Genomic DNA, 27173 nt, shown 5'->3' with positions numbered 1-27173 from the left:
AGCCCCTTGCTCCCTGGGGGCCGGCCTCTGTGCTCGTTCCCATACCAACATACAGGCTTGGGGCAGAGAAGTTCCATAAAATGAGATTTATTGCCAAATTTCAAGAAAGATGGTTGATAAGCAGAAGACACTGGACGCCTCCTTCCGCAGTGACAGGGAGGCAGCCCTGAACAGTCCCCATCCCCAACCCACCCCTCCAGCAAGGGAGCCAGTGGCATTTGGCCATTAAGGTAGTAACCCCAGGACTGCTTGCCCAACTAATCACTTGACAGTACAGACTGGGGCTCTAATTCCTGGAAGCAGGTGACTTGGCAGAAGTCCAGCAGCCTTCTTGCTGCTGTAGAAGGCGATTGTTCTCAAGACGATGGCAAGGAATCAGGACTGGACACCTAAAGACATTCTTGTTCTTGTACAGGAGATGGAGGGACAGGCAGGCTGGCATAGGAGCCCCAGGAGTGTGGCTTGAGGCTGACAGTGTGGGGGGGGGGGGGCTCAGGAGCCAGACATTGCTGTTCGCTCTGCCACTGACTGCGACCCACAGCAAGGCAGTGACAGCACAGAAATGAAGGCATCAGCCTGCACAGGCCGGCAGGCCTCGGTGGGCACAACTGGTGGCTGGGAGCAGGGTGAGTGGAAAGGCCACTGGCTGCTGTGACCCTCCCTTCTCTTCCAGTAAACAAAAGTGCACATGCAGATCCCAGGTGAGGGCTCCTCCCCCAGCGTCCCCAGCCCAGGCTCCAGCCTCAGTCCTGCTGGCTGCCGCAGTGGGTTGAAAACTCTAGGGTAGCCCCCAGAGCCAGAGGCGATGGGGAAGGGAGGGAGGAAGGCGAGGGGAGAAAACACTCCTCTCATTAAGAAAGGAGGGGCAGCCCACCAGGGGCCTGAGAGGTGGGTTGTAGTCACAGACTCCAGCATGTGAAGGAAAGGGGGTGGATATCAGAGCATGTCTCAGCTGAGGAAGAACCACAGAGACCCAGATAAATCCCATCTGGGAGGCACAGGAGGCGGGGGTGGGGGCAGAGGCCTGTGAAGGTTGATTAATGATAATTGCATACAGGTTTTTCCGATGGTAACACAGGCCACACTCTAGGGTTTTCATCTTCGGAACTGTGCAAGGCTGGATAGAAGCTGGCCTGGGAGCAGAGACTGCACCAGGAGGCTGGCGTTCCTCTTCTCCCCTGAAAGCCTTGAGATCTGACCATCTAATGACAGCTCTCCAAAGGGGAAGGGACACTGCCGGAAAGATCCGGTTTGCAGAGCAAATGGCTCCATCACCCAGACGCTTACCCCTCTTTAGGCTCCAGCTAAGGGCCAGATTTCACTCAGCTGACAGATGACCCTACAGCCTGGACCCAAGGTCCCTATAGCTACTCCAAGTGGGTGTGGCTGGGTGGAAGCTGCCTGATGAGCAGGAGATGGGAGCCTCAGGCAGCTCAGCTGTGCTCTCCACAGAAGTCAGGAATGTAAACTATTGGGGTGAGAACCGAGATGATGCCATCCCGGAAACTCCAAGCATGGTGCCAAAGGCCTGAGGCAGTTTGCAACAACCACAAAGACCACAGGAGTATGTGCTCCATCCTAAGCCCAGAGCCTGGGAAAGAGGCCGGAACAGGGAGCCGGCCAGGTAGCCCCAGGTGATACCTGGCACCACTAGCCAGGGTAGGGTAGAAAGGACATCAGGAGCTTCAAGGCCTGGCCAAACTTGACGGCTCCGATGATGTGTCCACAGTCTGTGCTGTAGCTCATTTCTTAGCAAGGCTAGGCAGTGACGTGCGTGTAGGTGAGCTTGTGCCTCAGGCTTGGCAGGCCTAGGGTGCACTTCTCCTGTAGAGGGTCACCAGCTCCTTCCGTTTCTGTGCTAGCCCAGGCGCTTCTTGGTTCAGCTCTCCCAAATCCCTCATTTCCTGCAGAACCTGGGTAGCCTGCCTCAGCTGCTCCACAGCCTGGCTGAGCAAGGACTCAGCACATACAGGTTGTGGTTCGCTGCCCAGCACCTGGTTCAGCAACTGCTCTGTCTGTTTCGAGGCCACCTTCACTTCCAGCTGGGCCCGATACAACTTTTCCTTGGGCAGCTGTGCATGCCGAGGCCCGTCTCTGAGTAGGTCCCCAAGGGAAGAGGAGCGAGGATGAAACTGGGATGGCAAGCCCCAGGAGGGGTGTGCTGGGGCTGCTCTTGTCTCCTGTGGAGCAGTTCCAGGGGTGCCCATTGCAGACTTAGGACCGTCATCCATGCCATTCACAGAGACCTGTGTTGGGCCTGAAGCAGTGGTCTCAGGGGCCTCAGAACTCTGGGATGGACCAGAAGCATCCACCCCACTAATACAGGCCTTCATCTTCTCTGAAAGGATCTTGGGAGGGGGTGCAGGGGGTTTTTTGCTCTCCCTGGGGGCAGTCTCTGGAGTCTCCGAGGAGAGCACCTTGGGCAGCTGGGCACTCTCAAGAGCAGAAGACTCCTCTGGACTGGGGTTCTCCCAGCTCACCTTCAGTTTCTCAGACAATGTGCTGTTAGGGAGCCTCTTAAAGTCACTGTCCTCCTCTGCTGGGGTCTCCGCATCTTCTGGACTCTCAGGATTGGCCTCGGGGCCTGCTGAGACAGGAGTCGGGGCTCTCTCTCCTGCAGGAGTCCCCATACTGTCATCAGCGCTGGAAGTCTCGGGTACCGGGGAGGGCTTGGCAGGAGGCATGAGAGCCCGGGGTGGCTCCTGGGGCTGAGTTTCATCTGCTTCACTGACAGGAGCAAACACTGGTGGTCCACTGTCCGGAACATCGAGGTCCAGGCGCAAAAGCCCGTCAGAAGCCGCACTGGCTACCTGGTGTGAGGGTGGTATCCAGGTGTCATCTTGGATGGCCACTGGGTCAGATACAGGCTCCCCCAAATTGTTTACTCCACCTACTTCTACTTGCCTAGAGAGCTCTATCCAGCCTTTCTGCCCTTGACCTGGCCTGATTCTGGGACCTTCCTCACAGTACAGGGACCTTCCAGGGAGCTTCAGAGGTCACAAAGTTGGGCTGAGCAGGAAGCCAGTGCGCTTGAGTGGGGAGGGTGGAGTCCAGGCTAGGACTCTCACACACTTTTGCACTCACCATGCGGTATGGCCAACACTTGGGATCACTACTGAGGCAGGGCCCTCCCTAAATTCTCAGAGTCTCTTCTCTAAGGCTGGGTTCAACCTCCTGCACACCCTCTCCTGGCTTGCCATTCCTTTCTCTCTGCGACTCTTCTCTCAGCTGACAGATAAGAGCAAGCTATCTCACTACAGAACAAATCTTCCAAGGACCCTGTGTCCTTCCGGCCTGTGGTTCTCTGTTTTGGGGGCCCCCTGCAGCTGTACCTGGCAGCCCTAACCTGACTCCTTCTCTGTGAAAATATTCTGCACACATGGCCACTTTCTTTCCCCTCAGTTCTTCCCTTGCTCCTGCAGCTGCCTGGTCCTGTGCTGATGTCCCCAAATCCTAAGCCACCCAAGTCCACTTGCTTCTACTAGTGTTTCCTGACGACCTCTGTACTGGCTACCAGCCCTCTCCTTGTCAAAAGCCTTCTCTCCCGCGGCAGCCATTGCTGATAGCCTTAAGTGTCTTATTTGCTGAGCATTTTTTCCTGGCCTTTAAAGTCTCTCCCCGACAGTTCTACTGTCGAGGCTACTCCTTACCACTTCCCCTTGCCCAGACCTTTTCCCAAATCACCTGTATCTGGGCCTGTGACATCGCTTGTTTCCCACTGTGTATTACCAATCCCTTTCTCTTCCTCTTCAACCCCTGACAGAGCCTGGAATCCTTCTCCCTTCATTTCTCCCTCCTTCGACCCAAATCCACCCTAAGGATCTCAGAGAGATCTCCGAAACATTTCTTCAATCATATCCCCAACTCCTGCATCTAGGCCTCCATAGCTCCTCCCACTTCACGTCCAGTCTAACCCCCAAACCAACAGAGCCCTGCAGCACAGCCTCAATTATTAAGCCGGGTGCCTTAGCTCCTACTAACTCCTCCAAGGGTCCCTCTCACTCCCACCCATCAACTAACCTGGTGCCAGCTTCAACTGTAACTACTCCTCCATGGTCCCTCCTGCCCCAGTCTCCTGGATCTGTCCCTCTACTGAACTAGTCATAGCTAATGGGAACAGGCCTACCCTCCTGCTGGAAGACGACCTCTAAGTCACAGGGACTAGCTTCTCAAGCCTGTTTCCTCTGTCCAAGTTCACTGTGTGAACCATAGTTGGAAAAGGGCCCAAACATCTCTGTTGTCCTTCCTAAGCACATACCACTTAGCAAGCCCCAACTCCAGGTTAGCCCTGAGTGTCGATTGCCACCCTAAGGACCTGGAATCCCAGGTCCGCTGACCTCCCATTATTCAAACCAAGTGAAGGCCTTACCTCCTTTAAGTGGATTCTTGTTGGTGGCCGGCGCCGTTGACCCCCACGAACCCGGTTCCGTGTCACATGCTCGAGGGCACAGGTCTGATCTACTTTTACCTGGGAAGGAGTTAGAAGCAGCTGAGTCCCTGCCAGGTCTTGGGAAGACAGGAAACACTCACTGCCCAGACTCAGAGTCAGGGTCTGCACTCAGCATCCTCACTGCCCATATGTGTCTCCCTACTGTGACCTCCACTCCTCTCTGTGTCCACCCTGTCACCGGTGTTCCCTCTGCTGAGTGTGACAGTTCTCATTCTCCACAGCTTTCCTTCAGCTCAGTCTAGCAGATACATTCCTAAGCAGCCCCAAGACTGCTCGGGGGCTCAGCTGGGACAAGAGGGGAGGCCAGATCAGGACCCTCTGGGACCTAGCATGCATCAAAGTCTTGCCCTGACCTCTCTTACTCTCCTAACCCATGCCTAGGCCAGGAAAGGGGACGGCCTCTATGGCTGGGTCTGGCTGTGTAAAAGGCAGCCTCTCTTCCCTGAGTCAGGAAAGGTGGGCCCATCACATGGGAGGTCTGGACTCTGAATGCCGGAACTGCCTGTTCCTGGGAGGGAGCAGGACTCTTATTCCACTGAGGAACAGAGGGAACCTGCCAAAACTGCCAGAGACCTGTGAGGTCATGGCTTCTGTGGCTACTTTACCATCCATGATGTGGCCCACCATCCCTTCTCCCATATAGAGTCACTTTTTCCATACAGCGAAAGGCTGGGTGTGATACAGTGACGCGGGTGAACACACAGGACTCACAAGCTGGGGCAGGGCAAGGAGGCGGCTCTCAAGTCTCGTCTTCTGCTATCCAAATTTGTTTGTTTGCTTTTTCGTTTTTTGAGACAGTTTCTCTGTGTGGCTTTTGAGCCTGTCTTGGAACTTGCTCTGAAGACCAGGCTGGCCTTGAACTCACAGAGATCTGCTACCACCGCCTAGCACAAGCCTAACTTTTTAAACCACCATTACCCTATGGCAATGCACAGCACAGGGGCCTCAGGAATGAAGGTCATTGCAGACAAACAGGGAAACCCTGCCCAGCTCAGGTCCATGGGCCAACTGAAGAAGGAGCTCACAGGCTAGGCAGTGGTGGCACACTCCTTTAATCCCAGCACTCAGGAGGCAGAGGCAGGCAGATCTCTGTGTTCAAGGCTAGCCTGGTCTATAGAGTTTCAAGACAGTCCACGCTATACAGAGAAACCTGTCTCAAAACAAACAAACAAACAACAAAAAAAACCAACAAAAAAAAAAAAAGAAAGAAAAGAAAAGGAAGGTGTTCATGGGCTCTAAGCTCACCCCAGCCCTCAGCCTTGGAGCTGCCACTGTTTACCCAGTGAGGCTGGACTGGAAGGACAGACAGACTGTGCAGCCAGTTAAATCCCACCCACTGCGTACATTCCCTTTCTTGGGTGATCCAGCCCAAGACCCTGTGCAGATGCTCTACCACAATTATGCTCGCAGTCCACATGCTTTTCAGTTTAAAATGAACCATTAAGGGCTGGGAATGTGGCTCAGCTGGTGGAGCGCTTGTCTAGCATACAGGAAGTCCTGGCTTAGTCTCCAGCACCTCAGAAAACCAGGCTGGGTGGTACACCTGTAATCCTAGCACTCGAAGAACCAGAAGTTCAAGGTCATCCTTAGCTACACAGTGAGTTCACAACCAGAGTGCAAAAGATAACATTCTGTCTCAAAGAAACAAACAAACAAATCCTGTTTACTCATGCCTTAGTTTCCTTGGTAGAAACTGGACACTACCACTCACGTTGAAGGGCTTTGAGATTAAATGAAGTAGCCCCAGTGTTTGTAGCCATGATGGAGCTGAGGGGCAGTGTGGAATGAGGAGGGGGGTGGGGACAGGTTTCTCCTAAACTGAAGGGTCAGAGAACAAAGAACCCTCCAGAGCACCGCACCCCATACCTCATCAAAAGCCTTGTTCTTGCCCCGGTTGATCCCTTCGTTGAGGGCTTTGATCCAGGATTCCTTCTCTTCTCCACTGGGGGCCTGGAATTTGATGTCACTGACCTGTGAGAGACAGGTGGGGAGGATGGCAGATATTTTTAGGGCTCACATTTGGGGTCTTTAGGAAGCCATTCCAAAGGGAAGCCTGAGTGACCCAGAGCGGTTCTGACATCGGGCTTTAAGTGGGGAGGGGCGGCATCAAGAGAGAGGCCCCCTCCAGCCGGCAGCTTCCGGAGGCGTGGAGGCAACCAGCCTCGTCCTGCAGAAAGGATTCTGATACCGTCCTGCTTCATAAGGCTCTGTCTGGGGATAAGATGCATAAATAAAATCATGCTAAGTGAAGAACAAGTCCGAGACTGACTGCCTCCCCCTGTGAAGTACCCAGAAAAAAAAAACAACCAAAGACAGAAAGTAGACCGGTGACCGTGAGGGACTGGAGAAGAGAGAGTGGGAGCCAGTATTTAATGGATTTGGTTGCAGTTTCGTGAGTTTTAAAAGTGTTCTGAAGAAGGATGGCGGTGATGGCACCACCTGAAGAGTGAGGCTAGTGCCTCTGAAAGTTCACTCAAAATAGTTAAGGAAACTTTGGTCAGGAATGAAGGTGCATGTCATTTATCCCAGCACTCAAGAGGTAGAGACAGGCGGGTCTCTATGAGTCTGAAGCCACTCTGGTCTACATAGAGTTCCAGGCCAGCCAGGGGCAGGGGCTACGTAGTGAGGCCATGTCTTTAAAAAAAAAAAAAATTCCGTCTGTGTGTTTGATCTTATACTCGCTGCGGGGACTCTGGTAGAATCTGGAGCTCCCCAGTGCTTCTGCTCTGGCTAGCCAGCTTACTTTAGGGATTCCGTGTCTCTGCCTGTCGTGCAATGGGGTCACAGGCAGGGCACCATACCCACATGGGTTTTACAGGTGTATTCAGGTTAGCACAGTCAGCCCTTTACCACTGAGCCACCTCCCCTGTAACAAAATTATTTAAAAAGATGTATCTAGGGCTGGGGATGCCGCTTAGTTATTGGTTGAAGCCCTGGCTTCAGTCCCCAGCACCACACGAACCAGGTGTGGCTGTGCATGCCTGCAGTCCCAGCCGTTGGAAGGCAGAGGCACAGGCAGGAGAATCAAAAATCCAAGGCCAGCTTGATTGAATACCTGAGACTGTCTCAAAAGAAAGTTCCGAAGGAACTAGATCTGGAGCTGACCAGAAGGTGTGTGAATAGCACCCAGCCTTCACCTGGGCAGTCTTACTTTCTCATTCATGAAATGGGATAACTCAGTTTACTACAAAGCAATGCTGAAAGAGTTAAACATCATAACTAAAGCCCGGCACACAGTAGGTGTTCAGTAAGAGTAGGTGAACGAGACAGCCCATGAATGAGCCGGCCTAGGTTCCTCCCTCACCCTGTTTCTGGGCGGCTGCCTACTCTCTGACCTCAAGACGCCCTAGTTCTCTGTTGGTGTGGCCAGTTTGCCCATTCCCCGCCCTGGTATTAGATAGCGCCTCCTGCCACTCTGCCAGTTAGTTATGTAACACCACAGTACAGTGCACTTGGCCTGGCCCCCTCAGCATCCTCATTATATAACTTCCTCCTGGCAGCACCACCTCCTCCTCATACAGGACCCTAGGTCCCCCCTCCAAGCCGGCCACAGCCAAATGCTCATTTGCATGACCGGGCTAAATTAGATCCCAGCAGCAGATCTGCAGTTAAGTCAGAAAACCCTAGGGCACCCTGGCAGCTTCCTCTCACCCCAGCCTTCAGGGCTGCAGGGTCTCAGGCAGGGGCCACAGGGCATACCGGGACTTCAAAGGCCACTCAGTCCTGTGAGGTGCCAGGGGTCTAGGCAGCCCTTCTGACCCCTGCTGTCATACCTGTTAGGGGTTCAGAGTTTATGGGGTCCCCTCCCTGGTACAGACTGGCATCTCAGAGTTGAGAAACACACACTGAAAGTCAGCAGCCGCAGGAGTGGAGTAAGGAACAGTCAGGCGCTGAGTTCTCTCTTTGTAACTCTGGCCTCAAAGGGCTGAGGACAAAACTACTAGACTCAGTTGCCCCTTCTCCACTGGCCCAGTCCGCCAGCCACGGTTCCCTCGGAGAGATGTGGCCTCAGGAAAAACCTACTGTGCTGGCCAATGGACTCACAGGGACGAAAGAACACCATGTCTGGGGATCCAGTTCTACCGTAAAGTACAGTGTGATCCTGTCTCAGTGAGCGCTGCATACCACAGGGATGACTGTCACAGGGACAACCAGAATGGACTCCAAGCAGCTATGCCTGGTGGGCTCAGGCTACAGCTCCATGCCACAAGCCCCCTGAAGAAGCTCTAACAACACAGGCTCTAGCAGGAGAAGCCATGCTAATAAGAACGGCTGCAGAACAGGCAGCCAAGGCCTGGGAAAGGGGGAAGGGCAGAATGGCAGATAGGAAAAGGGGGGAGGGGAAGAGGAGGCCGGAAAGAGGAAAGGGCCAAGCTGGCCGAGATCAGCAGGGCAGCAAGGCCCAGCAGTGGCCACCCTGCTTCCTGGCAGCCGCTGTCTGTGACCTCATGGACAGGGGCGTGGGGATGAAGCAGCAGGGGGAGTGGGGCACACAAGACACTGGAGTCTTTGTTTATTTGATTAGAAAGGAAAAAAAGGCAGCCTCAGGACCAGACAGCCAGGGTCACGTGACCTCCTGGCCAGCTAGAGGCCACAAGGAAGTTGGGGAACACCCAGGGCGATGGGAAAAGCAGGCAAAGGAGGAGGATGTGCACGGCCTCTGGGGAGCCCCACTCTAGTGCGGAATGATGAGGGTCAAGGGCCCTTGAGCAGGAGTCTGGTTGTATCTTCGTCTCCACAGCTAGCACTGCTGGCTCCAGTCCATCTCCCAAACTGTCCTGTTCCCATCCCCCAGAACCAGCCTCAACTCTTGGAAGGGTCATGGGTGGAGCAAGGCTGTTACCACAGAAGCTGAGAAGCTGCTGTATGGATGGACGGGCTCCTCTGAAGGGGTCCTACTGCTGGGTGACCCACCTAGCGCACAGCACTGGCTGAGTCCCAGAGCGAGCAAAGCAGGTGACAAGAGACAAAACCTCCTGTCACCCCACATCGGCAGAAGACACGCACACAGTGGTCCTGACATGGCTAAGTGGTATCCGCGCATGAGGAAGTGCGCATGCATGGACAGACAACAGTGCCGACCTGTGTGTACTTTGCACCTCTCAAACAGCGCATACTCTGCTCAGGGGGACAGCAGGACTCCAGGACAAGAAAGGGCTTACAAGGCCTGAAAGACCATTCTCTCGTCCTCAAAGTACCCTAAACAACAGGCATTAAATGAACCTTGACCTTCAGGACACCATAAACCTGACCCCGTCAGACTAATGAGGAACGAGCACTGTGATCTCTTCCAGCATCCAGGACCGCAGGGACCACAGAAGTGTAAGTCTCAGCCCCCCTAACGGAACCTGCAGGCTGCCTTCTTCCCCAGGCTAATCCGCTAATCTTCCCAGGCAGATCCTAGACTGGCAGGGAGGCAGCCTTCAGGATTGCCCATACCTTGTTCCCGGGGGATCGCAGCAGGATAAAGCGGTGCTTCCGCTTGAGGACGGCACGAAGGTCCTGGCACTTCTCATAGCTTCCGAGTTCCACCGTCTCGACACACTTCTGCTCGTCCTGGAGAGGGAGAGAGGCCAAAGAATTGAGATGAGAGCCAGATCCTCTGAGAACCTCAGTCACTGAATATACATTCCAGACTCTGATCCTACTGGGCAGGAACACTGCATCACCAAGATGTGTTATTCAAACCCTGGCAAGGAAACAGCGCCAGCATGTGCCGGCGGCACATGTCCATAAAGTTCACCATGCAGATTAAGAAGCGAATACAGCCAAGTGGTGGTGGTGCATGTCTTTAATCCCAGCTTTTGGGAGGCAGAGGCAGGCGGATCTCTGTGAATTCGAGGCCAGCCTGAGTTCCAGGACAACCAGGACTGTTTCATAGAGAAACCTTTTCTCGAAAAAACAAAACACACACACAAAGACACACACACAAAGAAGTGGGATACACAGTAAGGGGTGGGTTTGTGCCTAAAGATTGGGTCTAGTGGTCCTAAAACGAGAGGCAAAAATAGGAGAAGCTAGGGAGGTTTAGAAAAGGATGCCTGGGGGTCTGTGCAGGCACAGTGGCCAGACAGAGATGTGTGGAAGAGGCAGCCTAGAAGAATCCAAGATGACATGAAACACGGTGAGAGCTTCCCATGAAGAATGTGAACCAGACACACGTGGGCTCACATGCCCTGACTTCAGCCCAGTGATCCGGAGCCAACCTGCTCCCTCACTTAACATCTTCCCATTCTGATTGCTAGCTAGAGGGAGGGGCCTCTCACCCCAGGCTGAAGGCCGCACACAACAGAGAGGGCAGGAGCGTAAGAACACCCCCCCTCCACCAGCCTGTCACTTCGGCCTCATCACTATGTAGGCCAGTGGCCAAACAGTGCCTGGTCTCCGCCACTGGCTAGTTGTCCTGTGACTGACTCATCCAAGACCGAAACATTCCATCCTTCCGTGGAGCAGCTCAAGCAGGGAGGTAAACAGCAGCAGCAACAACAAAAAGGCTTCAAGATCTCCCTGAAGATGACTGGGTTCAGAAAGCCCCTTCCCTACCATGGTAAGCAGAGCCCAGCTGCAAAGACCCAGACAAACTGAGCTGCAAAGAAAAGCTACCTGGGAGAGGTTTGGGCCAACTGAGGCACCCAAGGAGGACGCTCTCCAACCCACTATGCTGCTGCTGTGCAGTGAGCTCCAAGTTCCCAGCTTTTGTGATCGGTCGCCCATGCTGGGTGGGCTGTGGTGATGCAGCTGTCTCTGAGTCATTTCTGCTCCTGTAAGTGACCTCGAACCCATGTTCCTGTAAGTAACTCCAATAAAACTCATTGGTTCACCAAGCTGGACTTTGGTGGTGTCTGTATTTTGTCTGCCATGGGTTTCCTATCTGGGCTGACTGGATGACTGTTTTGTTTCCCCAGGAAAATTTTTGTCACACAACACCAGGCTGCCTTCTAAACTTCCTGCCTGCCAGCCCTGACACTAGAAGATTTTGGGCATAGGATACCTCTCGGGCAAGCTGCCTATAATAAGCTCTCCCTTAATAGTGGTTAACTGGTTCCTCTTCTGGAGGTGACCCAGTTGGTACAACTTCCTGGGGAGCAGAAGCAGGCCGTGTGTGTATGTATACACACACAGAAAGAGAGAGAGAGAGAGAGAGAGAGAGAGAGAGAGAGAGAGAGAGAGAGAGAGAGAGAGAGCGAGCGCTCTGGATGGCCGTGAATTTGCTGTGTAGACCAGGCTGGCTTTAAACTCACAGAGATCCACCTGCCTCTGCCTCCTAAGTAATGGGATTGAAAGTGTACACCACACACATCCACACATGGCTGCATGAATGATGCTTCTTCTTCTTCTTTTTTTCTTTTGATACAAGGTTTCTCTGTACAGCCCTGGCTGTCCTGGAGCTCAATTTGTAGACCACGCTGACTTCAAACTCACAGAGACCCACCTGCCTTTGCCTCCCAAGTGCTGGGATTAGAGGCGTGCGCCACCACCAGCCAGCTTGATTGATGCTTCTTTGGTTGCTCTGTGCCAGTGGCCCTCCAGTGTAGGATCTAGTGCTCTCAGCCTTTGAGGGCCCCATCACTTAGTGCCAGGGTCATGCAAGCAACTACAAAAGCACTGACCAACGCATCCAATGCCACTTGATAACTTGCTAGAGATGCAGCTTTGTGGGTACCTTCTGATCCAATCATAAACTTGGAAAGCATGGGCTGAAAATGTGAATTTGTTTGTGTGTTTGTTTGTTTTTTTTTTTTTCAAGACAGGGTTTCTCTCTCTGTATAGCCCTGGATGTCCTGGAACTTGCTCTGCAGACCAGGCTGGCCTCAAACTCACAAAGATCCACTTGCCTCTGCTTCCCAAGTGCTGGGGATAATGTGAATTTTAACCATCACTCCAGGTGACCCTGGTGTAAGCAAACCCCTGAGAACTCTTTCTTTATGCCAGACATATTCAGTCCCAGCAGCCTTGAGGCTTTTAATAACGTCCAAATCTGCTAAAGGCACTGCACACTTTGGCCACAGGACAGAGAAATCATGGAACTAAGCAGGAGGCTGCCTCCCAGCTGGCTACTTTCCATTGTGCTGGAAGGTGTTATGCAGACTGCTGGGAGAAAACAGTCATCAATGGTCTTTCCCAGCTAGAAACCTGCAAGTGACAAATCCATCAGTCTGGCAAGATGCGCTCGTTGGTGCAACAGAGTCACAACTGCTACGGGTACAGCCAGCTTCTCTCTGACCAGATCTGAGGCTTGCCCTACAGAAGAGAATTCTTGGCTGCTATTATTAACCTATCGTGCTCTAGAGAGGTGGCTCAGAGGTTAAGAGCAATTGTTGCTCTTGCAGTTGCTTGAGTTCAGTTCCTAGCATCCACATGGTGTTTCATAACTATCCATAATTCCAGGGAGGCTATGACCTTCAAAGACACCAGGCATGACTGTGGTGCACATATACACATGTAGGCAAAACATCCAAGCACATGAAATAAAATTAACTTCTCTCTCTCTCTCTCTCTCTCTCTCTCTCTCTCTCTCTCTCCTCTCTCTCTCTCTTGAGACAGGGTTTCTCTGTGCAGCCCTAACTGTCCTAGAAACTCACTCTGTAGACCAGGCTGGCCCCAAATTCACAGATCCTCCTGCCTCTGCCTCCAAAGTGCTAGAACTAAAGGCATGCGCCACTGCCGCCTCACAAAATAAATCTTAAAACAATAACAACAAAAAATAAAATAGAATAGAATAAAAAATGCCTGGTCAAAGACCATGTTGGAGAGGTCCTAGCTGGGAACTTACTACTATTGCTTCCCTAATGCCTTTTAAATATATGTTTATAATCCATAGATTAGTGCTGCTCTCAGCCTTGGCCGGAGAATTTCTATTTACACCGACGAACTTTAATGCAGAGAGTCAAAACTGATCAGTGTTTCAAGAATGACTAACTGTTGAGTGCTCAACCCTAAACAGGACATCTCCATCAATCCCTTTAAGGAGCAGAGAGCATCATGGAAATGGGGGTGGAAAGAATGTGAGAGCCAGAGGGTAGGGAGGAGAGCTGTGGAACACTGTCTCCTGGACACGTCCGACTGTTGCAACCATCCGTTCATAGCAGCAGTGGCTACCTTTATAAGACTCCACCAACATTCTGTCATGGGTGGGGAGGGGAGCATGAGCCCCCACTCAGCCCTGAGGGGCTAGGGCAGCCAGCCAATGATTGCTGAGAAAGAAGTCTTTTTCCTGGTGGTGTAATCATTGTTAACATACCCTTGCTTAAGTAAATGACCCTCTACTTATGGCCATGTAAGTAACCCTAGTTAAATGTAGTGGGGACACACTACACACACACACAAATATTGGGTATGGTGGTGGCATATATAATAAATTATATATATATGTATATGCATGTATACACACATAAACACACACATTAGCAAGATGGCTAAGTAGGTGTACTGGCTGGTTTTGTGTGTCAACTTGACACAAACTAGAGTCATCAGAGAGGAGGGAGCCTCAGTTGGGGAAATGCTTCCATGAGGTGCAGCTCTAAGGCATTTTCTCATTTAGTGATCAATGGGGTTGGACCCAGCCCATGATGGGTGGTGCTGTCCCTTGGCTGCTGGTCCTGGGTTCTATAAGAAAGCAGGCTGAGCAAGCTATGGGAAGTCAGCCAGTAAGCAGCTCCCTTCCACGGCTTCTACATCAGCTACTGCCTCCAGATTCCTGCCCTGTTTGAGTTCTTGGCCTGACTTCCTTCAGCAATGCTGAAGTATAAGCCTGATAAAAACCCTTTCCTCCCCAACTTGCTTTTCGGTCATGGTGTTTCGGTGCAGCAATAGAAACCCTGACTAAGATGGTAGATGAATGTTCTTACTGCCAGACTTGATACCCTTGGGTTCAATCCGCACAACCCACATGGTGAAAGGAGAGAAGTGATCCCTCAAGCTGTCCTCTGATTGCCACAATAACAGTATGGCATATGTCCCTCCACACCACAAGTAAGTAAGTAAGTAAATGAAAAGGCAAAAGGACTTTTATAAGAACTCCCACACCCAGATAACTCAGATCAATGTTAGGGTGAGGCTCAGACCTCAGTACTTTTCTTTTTTGGTTTTTCAAGACAGGGTTTCTCTGTGTAATAGCCCTGGAACTAGCTCTTGTAGACCAGGCTGGCCTCGAACTCACAGAGATCCTCCTGCCTCTACCTCCCTAGTGCTACGATTAAAGGCGTGCACCACCACCGCCCTGCTGAGCTCACATGGCTGACATGTTTTCTCCTCAGCCTCTCAGGGGGAAAGCCTGCTCACTCTGCCCAGGCGCCATCACGTGTCATTCCCATTTTTGCTTCCACGTATCTCTTTTTAAGCCCTGATCCTTAATCCTGTTCAGGTTCTTCCATGACACATACAGACCAGAAAAATTCTTCTATTCTGGGAATCTCCCCTAATAACCTGCCATGATCCCCCAAATCTTAGTGCTCTTGTGTCTTACCCACTACGGGGGGCATGCAGACACCTATAAAGCACTTGCCAATTACCAGGCTAGATGCCAGGAAGGCTGAGCCTCGACACAGAAGATCACAGTTCTATCTCACCCTTGCCTGGCTCTCTCCTAGTCTCTGTGTGTCTGTCTCCATATGCTCCCCAGCGGCACTCCACATGAAGTAGCTCTCAAGAGAGGAATACAGGGGTTGTAGCTATAGCTCTATAGCTCTATAGGGTGCTAGAACACTTGTCTCGAATATACAAAGTCCTGGGTTTCTTCCTCAGCACCACACAACCCAGGCATGGTGGCTGTCTTAATGGCTGACAACAACTGGATGGGGGATCACTTCCCTCCTTCTACCATGTGGGTTCTGGGATCGAGTTTAGGTCGTCAGTCTTGGCAGTTGTCTTAGTTTATCATGTGATAGACACCATGACCCAAAGCAGCTTGGGGAAGAAAGGGTTCGTTTCATTTTACAACCTGAAGTCCATCATCCAGGGAAGCCAGAGCAGGAACAGGAATCTGGGTGTAGGAGCTAATGGAAGCCATGGAGGATGCTGCTTACTGGCTTGCTCCCCATGGCTTGCTCAGCCTGCACCCAGGACCTAGTCCAAGGGTGGCACCACCCACATCAATAATCAAGCAAGAAAATGAAGCCCAGGCTTGCCCATAGGCTAGTGTGGTGGTGGCACTTTCTCAGCAGAGAGTCCCTCTTTCAAAGTGACTCCAGCCTGTCAGGTTGACACAATTAGCCAGCACTGTGCACACACCTATAATCCCAGCACTTGGGAGGTAGAGGCTAGAGAATTAAAAATTCAAGGACATCCTTAGCTAGTTCAAGGCCAGGTGGGGTCACACAAAACCCTGCCTTTAAAAGCACACACACACACAGTACCAGTTTGCCAGAATGGTGCCCAGCCTAGAGTAAGACCTTGGCATCCAGGAGAAGCTCCAGCAACAGTTCCACACCCACACCTACCCAGGCTCCCCAGTGGACAACTACCAGCCCAAATGCACCCTCTTCTTAGGAACAAATTCACTCTGTCTTCACTACCCAGCAACCCAAGGCTGCCTGGCTTGGGACAACTCAACACTGAAGTGCTGAATCATCCAGGGCCTTCTGCAGTTCAGAGAGGATAAAGCAGGAGGCACTGGGCGGGGGCAACAGTTTTGGAACATCAGCCTCTGACAGCAGAGAAGCAGCCAAGAGCCGTCTGCACTCGCCTAGTTCCTTACATCAGAAAGAGGAATTGAACTAATAAGCATTTCTCAATTCCTTCTCCTGAGCCAAGCTCCATCCCTGGGTGCTAAGTTCTTGGAATCACATTTAAGTTTTTCATAGTGATTTTTTTTTTAAAGTATGATTTGGATTTTTCATCTTTAGGGAATGTGAAACCCTGCCCGCTTCCCAGCTGTGGCCAGATGTGGAAAGGCAGTCTAGGACAAGTATGGCAGCGCCTGACGGGCTGACAGCCGAGAGCCTGTCACTCAGCTCCTGTAGCAGCTGGCACTGGAAAAAAACATATCAACCATCCTCTCCCCCCCCCTTGCTTCTTCTAATAAAAATATCCCTCGTCTGCCACTTTCCCAGCTGTGGCACATCCTAATTCGGTAAGTGCGGAACATCTGGGAGGCTGTCTGCTCATCGTCATTCCTTACTGTTCTCCCACGGCTCCTCCGTCATCCAGACTCCTGGGGACTCAGCAGGACATGCAAGGTGTTTTTCTTTTCTTTCTTTCTTTTTTGGAGACAGGGTTTCCTCTGTGTAGCTCTGGAATTCATTCTATAGAACAGCCTGGCCTCAGACTCACAGAGATGGCCTGCCTCTGCCTCCCGAGTGCTGGGACTAAAGGCGTGTGGCTGACAGGAAGCTTTTCAAAGGCACTCCTTGAAACCCTTAGATCAGGCTACTTGTGCTTTCGTGGCCCAGGGCACTTAGGGATGTGTGAAACTGCCTTAAAGGGCCTGAGAGAGGCTGATAGGTAAGATGCAGGCTCCTTCTATCCTCACAGAATCTATGAAGACATACAGTATCGCCCCGTTCTCAGCCAATGGGCCTCTGTAGCCTCAACCCCAGCACCAAGAAGCATAGCCACCTTTCCTTCGAGTCTTTGTGTAACAGCATCTCTGATGCTTCCTTAATTAATAATTTTAGCTTTTGTTTTGAGACAGGGTCTCACACTATAATCTAGACTAGCCTCGAATTTAGGGCAGTCCTCCTGTTTTGCTGGGATTATAGGTGTAAGGCTGTCAATTTTAGTATTCTTAGGTTGTCCAAATCTTAAGCCTAGGAAAGGGGATGAGAATCTGAGTGTAACCCCAGCATTTCTGCCATGAGATGGGACACAGAGACAGGAAAATCCCCAGGAGGCTGTGGTCCAGCTAGCCTTGAGTATGCAGAAGGTGAGACTGACACCCAAGGCCGTCTTCCAACTTCCATATGTGTGCCTTGACAATACAAGCCCTCACAGATGAACACTTACGCGTACACACGTGTTGTGCACATGTAAATGTATAAAGAAATAAATGTTTAATAAGTATCAACTGTTAGCTCAGTGTTAGAGGAGAGGAAGGCTGCAGCTTTTCAGCCTTTGGAACAGCCAGGCAGTTACAAAGTCGGAAAAAGGACTCCAAGCCTCAGTGCAAGTTTCTAGTACCAATTCCAACTGGAAAGCCCTTCAGGCGACATCTGCTGTTGGAGGCGGCAAGGAGTATTTAACATTTTATTTGTGTGTCCTTTCCTTTGTTGTTTTTGAGACAGGGTCTCTCTATGTCGTCCTGGCTGTCCTGGAACTCTCTATATAGACCAGGCTGGTCTCCAACTCACAGATAAACCCCCGCCTCTGTGAGTGCCGGGATTAAAGGTGTTCATTATCACTCCTGTCGTTTATTTAACATTTTAAAGTTTTTCATCTGGATGGTGGTGGTGCATACTTTTAATCCCAGCACTCAGGAGGAAGAGGCAGGTGGATCTCTATGAGTTTGAGGCCAGCACTCAGAAGGCAGAAGCAGGTAGATCTCTGTGAAGCCAGCTTCGTCTACATAGAGTGTTCCAAGCCAGCTGAAAGGTGAGAGCTTTTTTTCAATCAATCAATGGGGGCCTGGTTAGATGGCTCAGCAGTTAACACTGCTGGTCTCACAAAGGACCCAGTTTTGGTTTCCAGCACCTATATCACAAGCATCTGCAATTTCAGTTCCAGAGAATCTGAAGGCCTCTTCTGGCCTCCCTCAGCACTGTACACAAGGTACACATATACACATAAATGAAAATGCTCATACACATAAAATAAAAATTATATTTTAAAAAAGGTATGAAGATTAAGGGTTAATTAACATTTTTCGTGCCAATGCTAACTGAAACATCTTCAGTTTTTTTTTTTTAAATGCTTCTATGAAACTTTGGCCAAACCCAGGAAGCTCCAGTGTATAGGTAGGTAGTTGAGGAGACTCAGTACAACATGCACAGAGGGCCACAGACTCCTCACTGAGGAACTCTAAGTTTGAAGTATCACCCCCATAATACACACAGAGACCCAAAGGAGATAAGAGGCTTGCCCAGGGTGACACAGCATGTCAGCGGTGAAGTGGGGTCAGTGTGGGCAGCACACGCCTCTAACTCTAGCACCCGGAGGCAGAGGCAGATGCATTTCTATGACTTTTTAGCCAGCCAGCCTGGTCTACATAGTAAGACCCTGTCTCAAACCAGACACAAAAGCAACCAAATCAAAAAGCAAAACGGAACGAGTCTTCCGGCCCCAGTCTTAGGGTCCTCCTGCTGGCCTGCCTGCCTCGCTCTGTCTCTGCTGTCAGGGTCAAGCAAGCCCTCACCTCATTCTCGTAGACCAGCAGCTGGGCTTGGCAGAGGAGCAGGTAGCGGTCTTTCCATAAACCCAGGAGCCCTCCACTGCTCTTCTTGATCCAGCCAGCCTTGTCTGCTGTCCGTGCTCCACGAGGCTTCTCGCTCCCCTCCTTCATACTCTGTAAGACAGGACCAGGACACATCATGAGGGCTGCTGCCATGAAGCCATATGGTCCACAGATCACATGGGGGATGCATCTAGTGTTGGGTACATCACTACTATGTGAAGTTTCCCCAGGAACCCTCCAGGCAGATATCAGAAAAAACAGCGGTAGTAATAGCCACCACCTTACACGTGAGCCCTGTACTGTGCATGTCACGCATAGCTTCACCTAACTTTTATAACTGCTCTCCAATATGGTAGCACTGTTACCCACAGTCACAGCAAACTGAAATTCAGATCATGTGGCTAGAGAGACAGAACCAAAATCCAAAGCAGGTCTCTCTGAACTCATTTTCTTCCCACTCCTGTGTCTCCCTGTGTTTATTAAACTGGTGAACAAATGTATTGAGCCCATATAATGTCACATGTCACTGGGGAGAGAACAAAAGCGATACAACCTTCCTTCATCGAGTACACAGTGGGGAGATGGAGCAGCTAAACAAGCAAATGCCCAGGAACGCACACATTAACTAGCGTAAAGTGCTATGAAGGGGCAGGGGAGATGGCTCAGCGAGTAAAGGTGCTTGTCACCAAACCTAGTGACCCGAGTTCGATCCCCAGAACCCACATGGTGGAAAAAGAGAACCAACTCTCACAAGCTTCTGATTTTCATATGCGTGCACACATGCACACACACAAACACACACACACACACACACACACACATGCAATAAAAAAGAAAAGGCCACAAGCAGGCACTGGTATGTAAGAGGATACTGGGGACCTGGTGGCCCAGAAAGACATCCTGAAATAGAGGATGTTTAAGACAGACCTAGAAGGACAGGAGGACCAGTCAGTGTAAGGCACTTTCTCTCTCTCTCTCTCTCTCTCTCTATATATATATATATATATATATATATATATATATATATATATATATGTAGATAGATAGATAGATAGATAGATAGATATAGATATAGATATACCTTCCTGACTTTCGAGAGACTCCAATACAGCTTCCTGCCCTGAAGCAGGGGACTCCTTAATTCTCGTGCCCATGCCAGGGTAGGACTGTGGGGTGGCTACTTCCTCTGATGAAGACTCTGGGAACTGTCTCTTTGGTCACAGGCTGGTGTTAAGTTCAAATCATTCTGTAGAAGGTAGCTACACGGTAGTCTCAGGGTCTGTCATGTCCCATTCACAACCTGCTCAGATGGCTGGGTGCTAGGTACACAGGAACACAGATGTCTACATGTCTACCCGATGGGGTCAGATTCACCCCTGAGTCCTAAGCACTTAATCTTGTTCTCTGATACCTAATGAACGCCAAAGTTCTATTTGTAAAAATAAAAAGTTAAATATACCCTATTTCTAACCACTGTGCTAAACTTAGAGGTTCCTGAGGTACTGAGTGTGCGAAAGGCTGGCAGAGAAAGGATCAAGAGTGCATCAGAATCGAGAGGACACTAGAAGGAAATCAACACCGACTAATTTCAACTACGTTATAATTTACATAGAGCTCCAAAAAGGGCCCCATTGAAAGGCACGCCTCTCCCCAGAGATACCCTGTGGCCACAGATGTCTTTGGAAGGACAAGCCCAGGCAGATAGAAGTGTGGTGAGCTGTCAGGAGCTGGGCAGGGCCTGGCTTCTGTGTTATGGCAGAGAGGCTCCAGCCAGTGTCTCTCTATAGTCCTTCCTCCTGGAACTTCACACATTCTGCTTCACTGGGAGTGTGGGCTTTGGAGCCCACGTCCCACAGACCAGAAAGAGATGGCGCAAATGATGCCACTTCTTTCTGTCTCGGTTTGCTCACCTGGGGAGCAGAGATGCTAACAGTTCCTGTATAAATAGGAATCCATTTGTTTTTCTGCCTTTTGACTAGGACAATATAGAAAATAGGATTCCATGAAGACAGGGGACTTTGTTTTGTTTACTGCTGTTCTTGGACAGTGCCTGGCACACAGTTAAGGGCTGGATACACGTTTGTTACTAAATGAGAACAAGACACACGTCCTAGCATACCTTGAGCTTAGTAACTGGCAGCTGTCACTCTTGTTACTGTTGTTCTGCCCAACATTGCCAGCCCCCCCACCTTTGAGTCTCAGGGACCTCTCTCTAGATCTGGTTCTCAATTTAGAACGAGAGCTGAGCTATATCTGCCCGTCCCACACCTCCAGGAATGTGGGATATCCCTTCTAGTCTTCTAACTTGGTGCACGGCAAGAGAAATGGGGAAGTGGGCTGGTTCCAAATGATCTTCCCGGATGCAGGAATGAGGAAGTGAGGAGGCTGACAGTAGCCACCCTGCCAGGGGAAGGAGGAAGAGACTTCAGGGCCCCTGGACAATAATGGGAGATTCTCCCATTCAGCCATGTACCTAATTCTCCTGAGCCACTGCTCACAGCATGCTCTCACAGGCTGGGGGATGTCCAGGGACCTAAGTCTCTCAGTGACCCAGGCAGGCTGCCACAAGGTCCAGGACTGGAAGAGAATTACAGAGTGGGAATCCCTATGTGCGCACGTGCGAGCACACACACACACACACACACACACACACCTATCAGCATGCCAGCACTGCTGGCCACCCCTTGGGCCCTGAGCTCTCAGTGTCTCCTGAACAAGGTTGTGGGGACTGTGGAAGCTGCTGTTCACATCGCCCATCTCTGAGTTCCAAGTTTTTCTTCTGATTCCAGGGAGCACAACCCACCACCCACCCTTTAAAAGAGATCTCACGCCCCTGCGATCTCCTCTATCTGCCTCCTCCACTGTCTGCTACGTAAAACTTCACATCAGCTGGAAGCTCTGGGGGCCAAGGTTAGAACCTAGGCTTTGATTGCTGTCACCTCCGGACAGGGAATGCACACCAGAGTGCCTAGTGAATACCAAGACTAGATGAGCTAGGGAAACCAGTGCAAGGTCTGTAAGGTGGGTGGGGACAGTATGGACTGGGCAGGAGGGTTAGAGGAGGTTAGGGAAGGGAACAGTTGAGGGTTTGCAGATGGTGTGAGGCAAAGCCCAGCCATCCTATGGGAGGCCTGGCTAAATGCCAGGGTCCTACTTGCCTCCACCCTCCACCAAACTCCCTCCCTGCCTCCTTAGACCTCCTCCCACCAGGGGTCTGGCTACACCCCAGTAAGTTTTAACATGGCGCCCCTCCCCTTGGCAGGGTTCACAGGGGAGGTTTTGTCTTGTTCAGCCCAGTCTCTCCAGCTCCTCTCTTCTTACTGACCAGCTGACCACTGTTTCTGTTCCCCTCCCAGCCATCCTCAGCAGGCCTTCTCCTGCCTTCTGCAAGCAACTCCTGACGTACCCCACGGCATCAGTCTGGCTTCCTAGGCCTGACATGGGAGTGTATCAGGGCTATTCTTTCAAAAAGCAAGGAGGAAAAAGAGACAGGTTGCCTTGACCCTGAGTAGGAAAGAGAGACACAAAAAGCTACAGTAAAGATACAACAGACAAAAGAAACCTTGTTGGCATGGCACATGGCAGGCAGCTTGTGATGACTAAACCCGAGTCCAAGACAAGCATGATGGCAAATGTCTTTAAGCCCAGCACTTAGGACGCAAAGACAGGAGGATCTCTGAGTTCAAGACCACCTTGGTCTGTATAGGGAATACTATGCCACCAACCAGGACGACATAGTGAGACCCTGTCTCAAACTAAAAAAAAAAAAAAAAAAAATTAAGGATCTATTCTATCAGAGGCCTAGAATGAAGCATATGGAAAAAGGAAAAAATACAGCCCCTGCCCTAAGGAATCATCTAGGTTAATAAAGACAATACACAGCCTGCCTGAGGGAAGCTTTAGGAGGATGGGTGGCTACCTCCTGCTTGAGGAAGCACTTGTCTGTGAGGAAACTCATGGCACTTACCCTGAGGGAGTCCCCCATCCTAGCCTTCTGCTGCAACAACGGCCTGGGATTGATACAGAAATTCTTTCAGAAGGCAGGTGTACGAGGAGAAGTAAAAGGCAAAAAGGCATCAAAGACTTCCCACTCTCGTGGCTCTAGAGACGTGGCTCAGAATTAAGAGCACTGGCTGCTCTTCCAGAGGACCTGGGTTCGATTCCTGACACCTACATGGCAGCTCACAAACATCTTTAACTCCAGTTCCAGGATATCTGGTGTCCTCTTACGGCCTCCAGAGGCACCAGCCATGCAAGTGGTTCACTTGCATGCAAAACACCCATGCATATAAAATAAAAAGATTAAAAAAAAAACACTTCATATTCTCAATCCTTTTGCTACAGAAGAGACAAAGCACAGCAGAAAGCGTGAGAGGCTGGCCCAGTGTCATAAAACCTGCGACAAGATGCTGCCACGCCTGTCTCAGTAATGGTCAGGGCAAGTGGGCAGTCTGGAGCCAGGAAAGGGGTGGTTTGGGGTGGGCAATGGGGAAGAACCAGGGAGGCCGAGAGCTAAGGTTTCTAACCTTACTCCAGGGCCAGCAGCAACACCTCCACTGATATTTTTGGTTTTCAAAGCTTTTGCACACACATTATCAGATTTCTGGATTCCCCTTCCCTTCTCATTTTACAGTTGAAGACCAGAAAGCACAGAGAGTCAGATGCTAGAGCCCAACCCAGCACTTCTCCAAGCCTCAGTCTGACAGGGACCACCATCCTACATCCTACACAGAGGCCAAGGGAGGCTTGGCCCCAGGGTCCTGGGACCCAGGAAGTGCAAAGCACGAGGGCGGGAAGCAGCTATGTGAAGGTGAGGTGGAAAGGTGGCCTGAGGGTCAGTGGCCATAATTAAGAGGCATTTAAGAGAAGCATGGACACAGGCATGGGGAAACAAGGGAAAACTGTTAAGTAGGAAGCAACAAGAGTCAGGGGTACCAAAGAGAGGACAGGCACAGAGAGCTCCCGACTCTGTGGATGAGACATGGGGTTGGACAGGGAAATAGCACGGGCAAGATGTTAATGAGCCGGATAGTCAGGAGTTTTTGGTATCTGGAACCAGAAAGCAGCAATGGTAGCAGTTCTGAACCAGAGAGAGCACAGGGCAGTGCTGAGCCCAGGAAGCCCCAGGAGGACTTCCTTCGACTGGGGACCAGAGCAGATCAGGAGATGGAGTAATCCTGACCCACACATCCTCTGGGAACAGGGGAGGGGCCTTGGACAGAGAGCACAGCCATTGCAGGAGGGGAACGGAGGGGCAGGCAGCAGCCCCACCCGTAACAGCAAGAGAAACCACAGCAAAACAGGGGCCTGCTTTTGCCCCTTACCTGGACCCACTCTGAGTTCAGGGACCACAATCAAACCGTCAGGTCTAGGGGAGGAGGTTAGGCCCTATGTTTTATAGAAGAGGAAACACAGACTGAGAGGGGAAGTGACTTATCTACCATCCCACACAAACTCAGGGTCCAGCCTACAGGGAACAGAGCCTTGCTGCTCCGGGAAATACGCAAGGGGACACTGACAGGAACGCAGGCAGCTGAGCTCACTGAAGGCACCCCAGCTGGCAGGGTGGCTCCGGAGGGGAAAGCTTCATCATTCTTCCCCACCCTTCAAAGGATAAGAAAGTCTTCTTTTTACTCATTTCATGAGCATGCAGCAGGTGACTGCTGTGTATTGGAACCTTGGATAACGGGACCGCTGAGAGAGCAGAGACAGAGGCATCTCAAGGGGCATGGCTGATGCAGCCCTTGCTTCTGAGGGAGGTAGCTGGCCTGACCCTTCAACTAACATCCTCAGATAGACAAGGGCAAAAGCAGTGAGGACTTTTGAGAGATTTACACATGGAAGACAAAAGCAATTTCTTCGGCCCTGCCACCAGGCTCCATTACAGTCTCATTCCTTGAGACAGTGACCTAGGACCGCTAAGAACTTTCCTCCCCTAACACACACATAAGCATAAGCAGTCTGACTCCTCAGGAGTCTTGGCAGGCAAGAAGTCAAGAAAGGGTGTAACGGGATTCAGGCACAGCAACCCAATCTACTTTCAGCAAGTCACCCAACTCCCCAGGGCCTCAGTCTCCCCTCCAATCCAATGGGAATCATGACAGGCACTGTTGCCAGTTGATGAGAAAAGCCCAAAACATAACGGACGATGCTGTCGGCGAGATGCAGGACTAGACCTCCACCCCGTCCCTACCCCATCGGTCCAGGCTCTGCCTGAAGGAAGGAAGGGAAAGAGTAGGTAGAGACCCGTGCAAGTAGAGCGGGCAGGACCCCAGGCCAGCACCCTGCTCCGTCTGGCCCAGCCCTCACCTCCTCCTCCATGGCGAGTCTGTGAGGTCCGGCCGTTTAGCCGCTTACTGCTGCCCGCGCCGCGCGGGCTCCGCTAGCTCCATCTATGCGCAGCCGGGCGGCGGCTCGCTGTTTTCTGTCCCGCCGGCCGCCCGAGGCCCAAGAAACTTCGGGGGGCGGAGCCGGGGCCGGGGAGGGGCTTCCGGGGGCCGGGGGCGGGGCCGGGGAGGGGTACAGCGACCCCCAGCTCAGTGGAGGAGCGTGGCCGGGTGGGGGTGCAGGGGCGGGGCCGGGGAGGATCCTGGGAGGGGCTGGTCTTGAGCTCTCGGAATGGACGGAAGAACCCGGCGGAGCTGAAGTAGCAGGAAGAGGGCGGAGAGAGGTTTCCCGGACCCAGGCAGGGAGAGGGACTGGGAGGGGGTACAGACTGGGGATATGGGGGATACGGAGGGGGAGGGGGCTTCCGGCCCAGAGGCGGAGGAGAGGGATGCGGGCGGGGTGGGACAGGGCGGAGGCGGGGCGGGGGCGCGGCTGGCAGAGCAAGCCTGGGAGGCGGTGGGTGGTTTATCCCTTTGAGGTTGCCTAACCGAGTGGGCCCGGGTTGCGGGACTGGATCCAGCTGCCGGAGCAGTTCAGAAATGAGTGCACAAAGAGGTCCTTCCTCTTTCCTTATTTATTTTTTTTGGAGTGGGGGTGGGAGGGTTTGAAACAGAGTTTCTCTGTGTAACAGTCCTGGCTGTCCGGGAACTCACTTTTTAGACCAGGCTGGCCTCGAACTCACAAAGATCCGCCAGCCTCTGCTTCGCAAGTGCTAGGATTAAAGGCGTGCGCCTCCTCTTTCCTTTCCGAAGTCGGAGTAGTGGCGATGGTTTCTAGTCTGTGGAAACTTATGGGTGAGGCCCCGGCCATGAGCTTGGGGTTTATGACCAGAGTCGAGGGGTCTGCCTTTGCCTCTCTGAAATCCCAAACTCCCATATCGCTTCTCCCTCGTCCAACCCCCTCTTGGTTCTCAAGTTGTCTTCATCACCCTTCCTCCTTCCAGCCCTGAAGTGACCACGTTGCTGGAGAGTGGGGTGAAGAAACCAGCGAGAGAGCCTTTCAATTCTGTCATGCACTTTCATTTTATATTGGGGAAACAGGCCTGGAGGGTGACTGCTACATCCGCCCGCACGCACGCACACACACCACACACACACACACACACACACACACACACACACACACACACACACACACACGAGCGTTCCTGTTCAGGTGTGATCCATGCTACAGCACCTAGGATTTTGTGCGTGCGGGATAGATCAGTGGTGACCTTCTTTGACTCCAGCTGCCATAGCCTCAGCTACGAGGCCAGTTGCTCAAGCTTCTCTTTCACTGCCCTCTGCTGGCCTTTGGGCTCCTGGGTCTTTTTCAGCTCTTCATGGAAGAGGGTGGAGCACACAGCCGCTCATTTCTAGGACTGGAGGGTGGAGAGGGTTAGTGAGATGATGTCTCATTGGTTAGGAGCACTTGCTGCTCTTCCAGAGGACCCAGGTTTGATTATCAGCACCCACACAGTGGCTCGCAACTGTCTGTAACTCCAGTGCCAGGAAGATCTAAGGCCCTCTTCTGGCCTCAGACACCTGCAGGCAAAACACTCCTACACATAAAATAATAAATTAATTTAATTTTTTGAAGGACGAAGAAAACAATGCGCCAGTACCCCAGTGTTGAATAACAGCTTCCTCCAAGATTGAAACATTCTGCCCTGCATGAAATTCCTTAAACAGGAAAATAAACAACTCAAAATCAAATCCCACTTGTGCTAGGCCTTTAATTCCAGCACTCGGGAGGCAGAGGCAGGTGGATCTCTGTGAGTTCGAGGCCAGTCTGGTCTACAGAGCTAGTTCCAGGACAGCCAGAGCCACACAGAGAAACCCTGTCTCCAAACAAACAACACTGCTTGCTGCTACTTAGAGAATGGGTTGTTGTAAGAGTGGAAATTGGGACTCCAAGTAGCTGGGAGACTGTTGTTGTAATTCAGGGTCGGGGTGATACCTTCTAACCACAGGATGAGGAATGAGGATAGGAGGAAATTAATAGACTCTAAATACATTTTGGAGGGAGATC

General features: G+C 51.5%; 1 protein-coding gene across 1 annotated transcript; it reads right to left on the bottom strand.

Annotated features, from left to right (window-relative positions):
• Positions 1–67: 67 nt before the first annotated feature.
• Positions 68–25201, bottom strand: Plekho2 (pleckstrin homology domain containing O2). The gene is made up of 6 exons (XM_075965452.1): positions 25086–25201; positions 18738–18887; positions 9890–10006; positions 6317–6421; positions 4370–4468; positions 68–2810 (listed from the first exon to the last, which is right to left on the bottom strand). Exons 1-6 carry the CDS (start codon positions 25095–25097, stop codon positions 1809–1811), a joined length of 1485 nt encoding a protein of 494 aa, XP_075821567.1. The 5' UTR covers positions 25098–25201; the 3' UTR covers positions 68–1808.
• Between the last annotated feature and the right edge of the window lie 1972 nt (positions 25202–27173).

Source organism: Microtus pennsylvanicus, chromosome 3 (genome assembly GCF_037038515.1).
Source record: "Microtus pennsylvanicus isolate mMicPen1 chromosome 3, mMicPen1.hap1, whole genome shotgun sequence".
Taxonomy (NCBI): Eukaryota; Metazoa; Chordata; class Mammalia; order Rodentia; family Cricetidae; genus Microtus; species Microtus pennsylvanicus.
The sequence above is the reverse complement of the archived record's forward strand: the minus strand, read 5'-3'. Positions and strand labels throughout refer to the sequence as shown.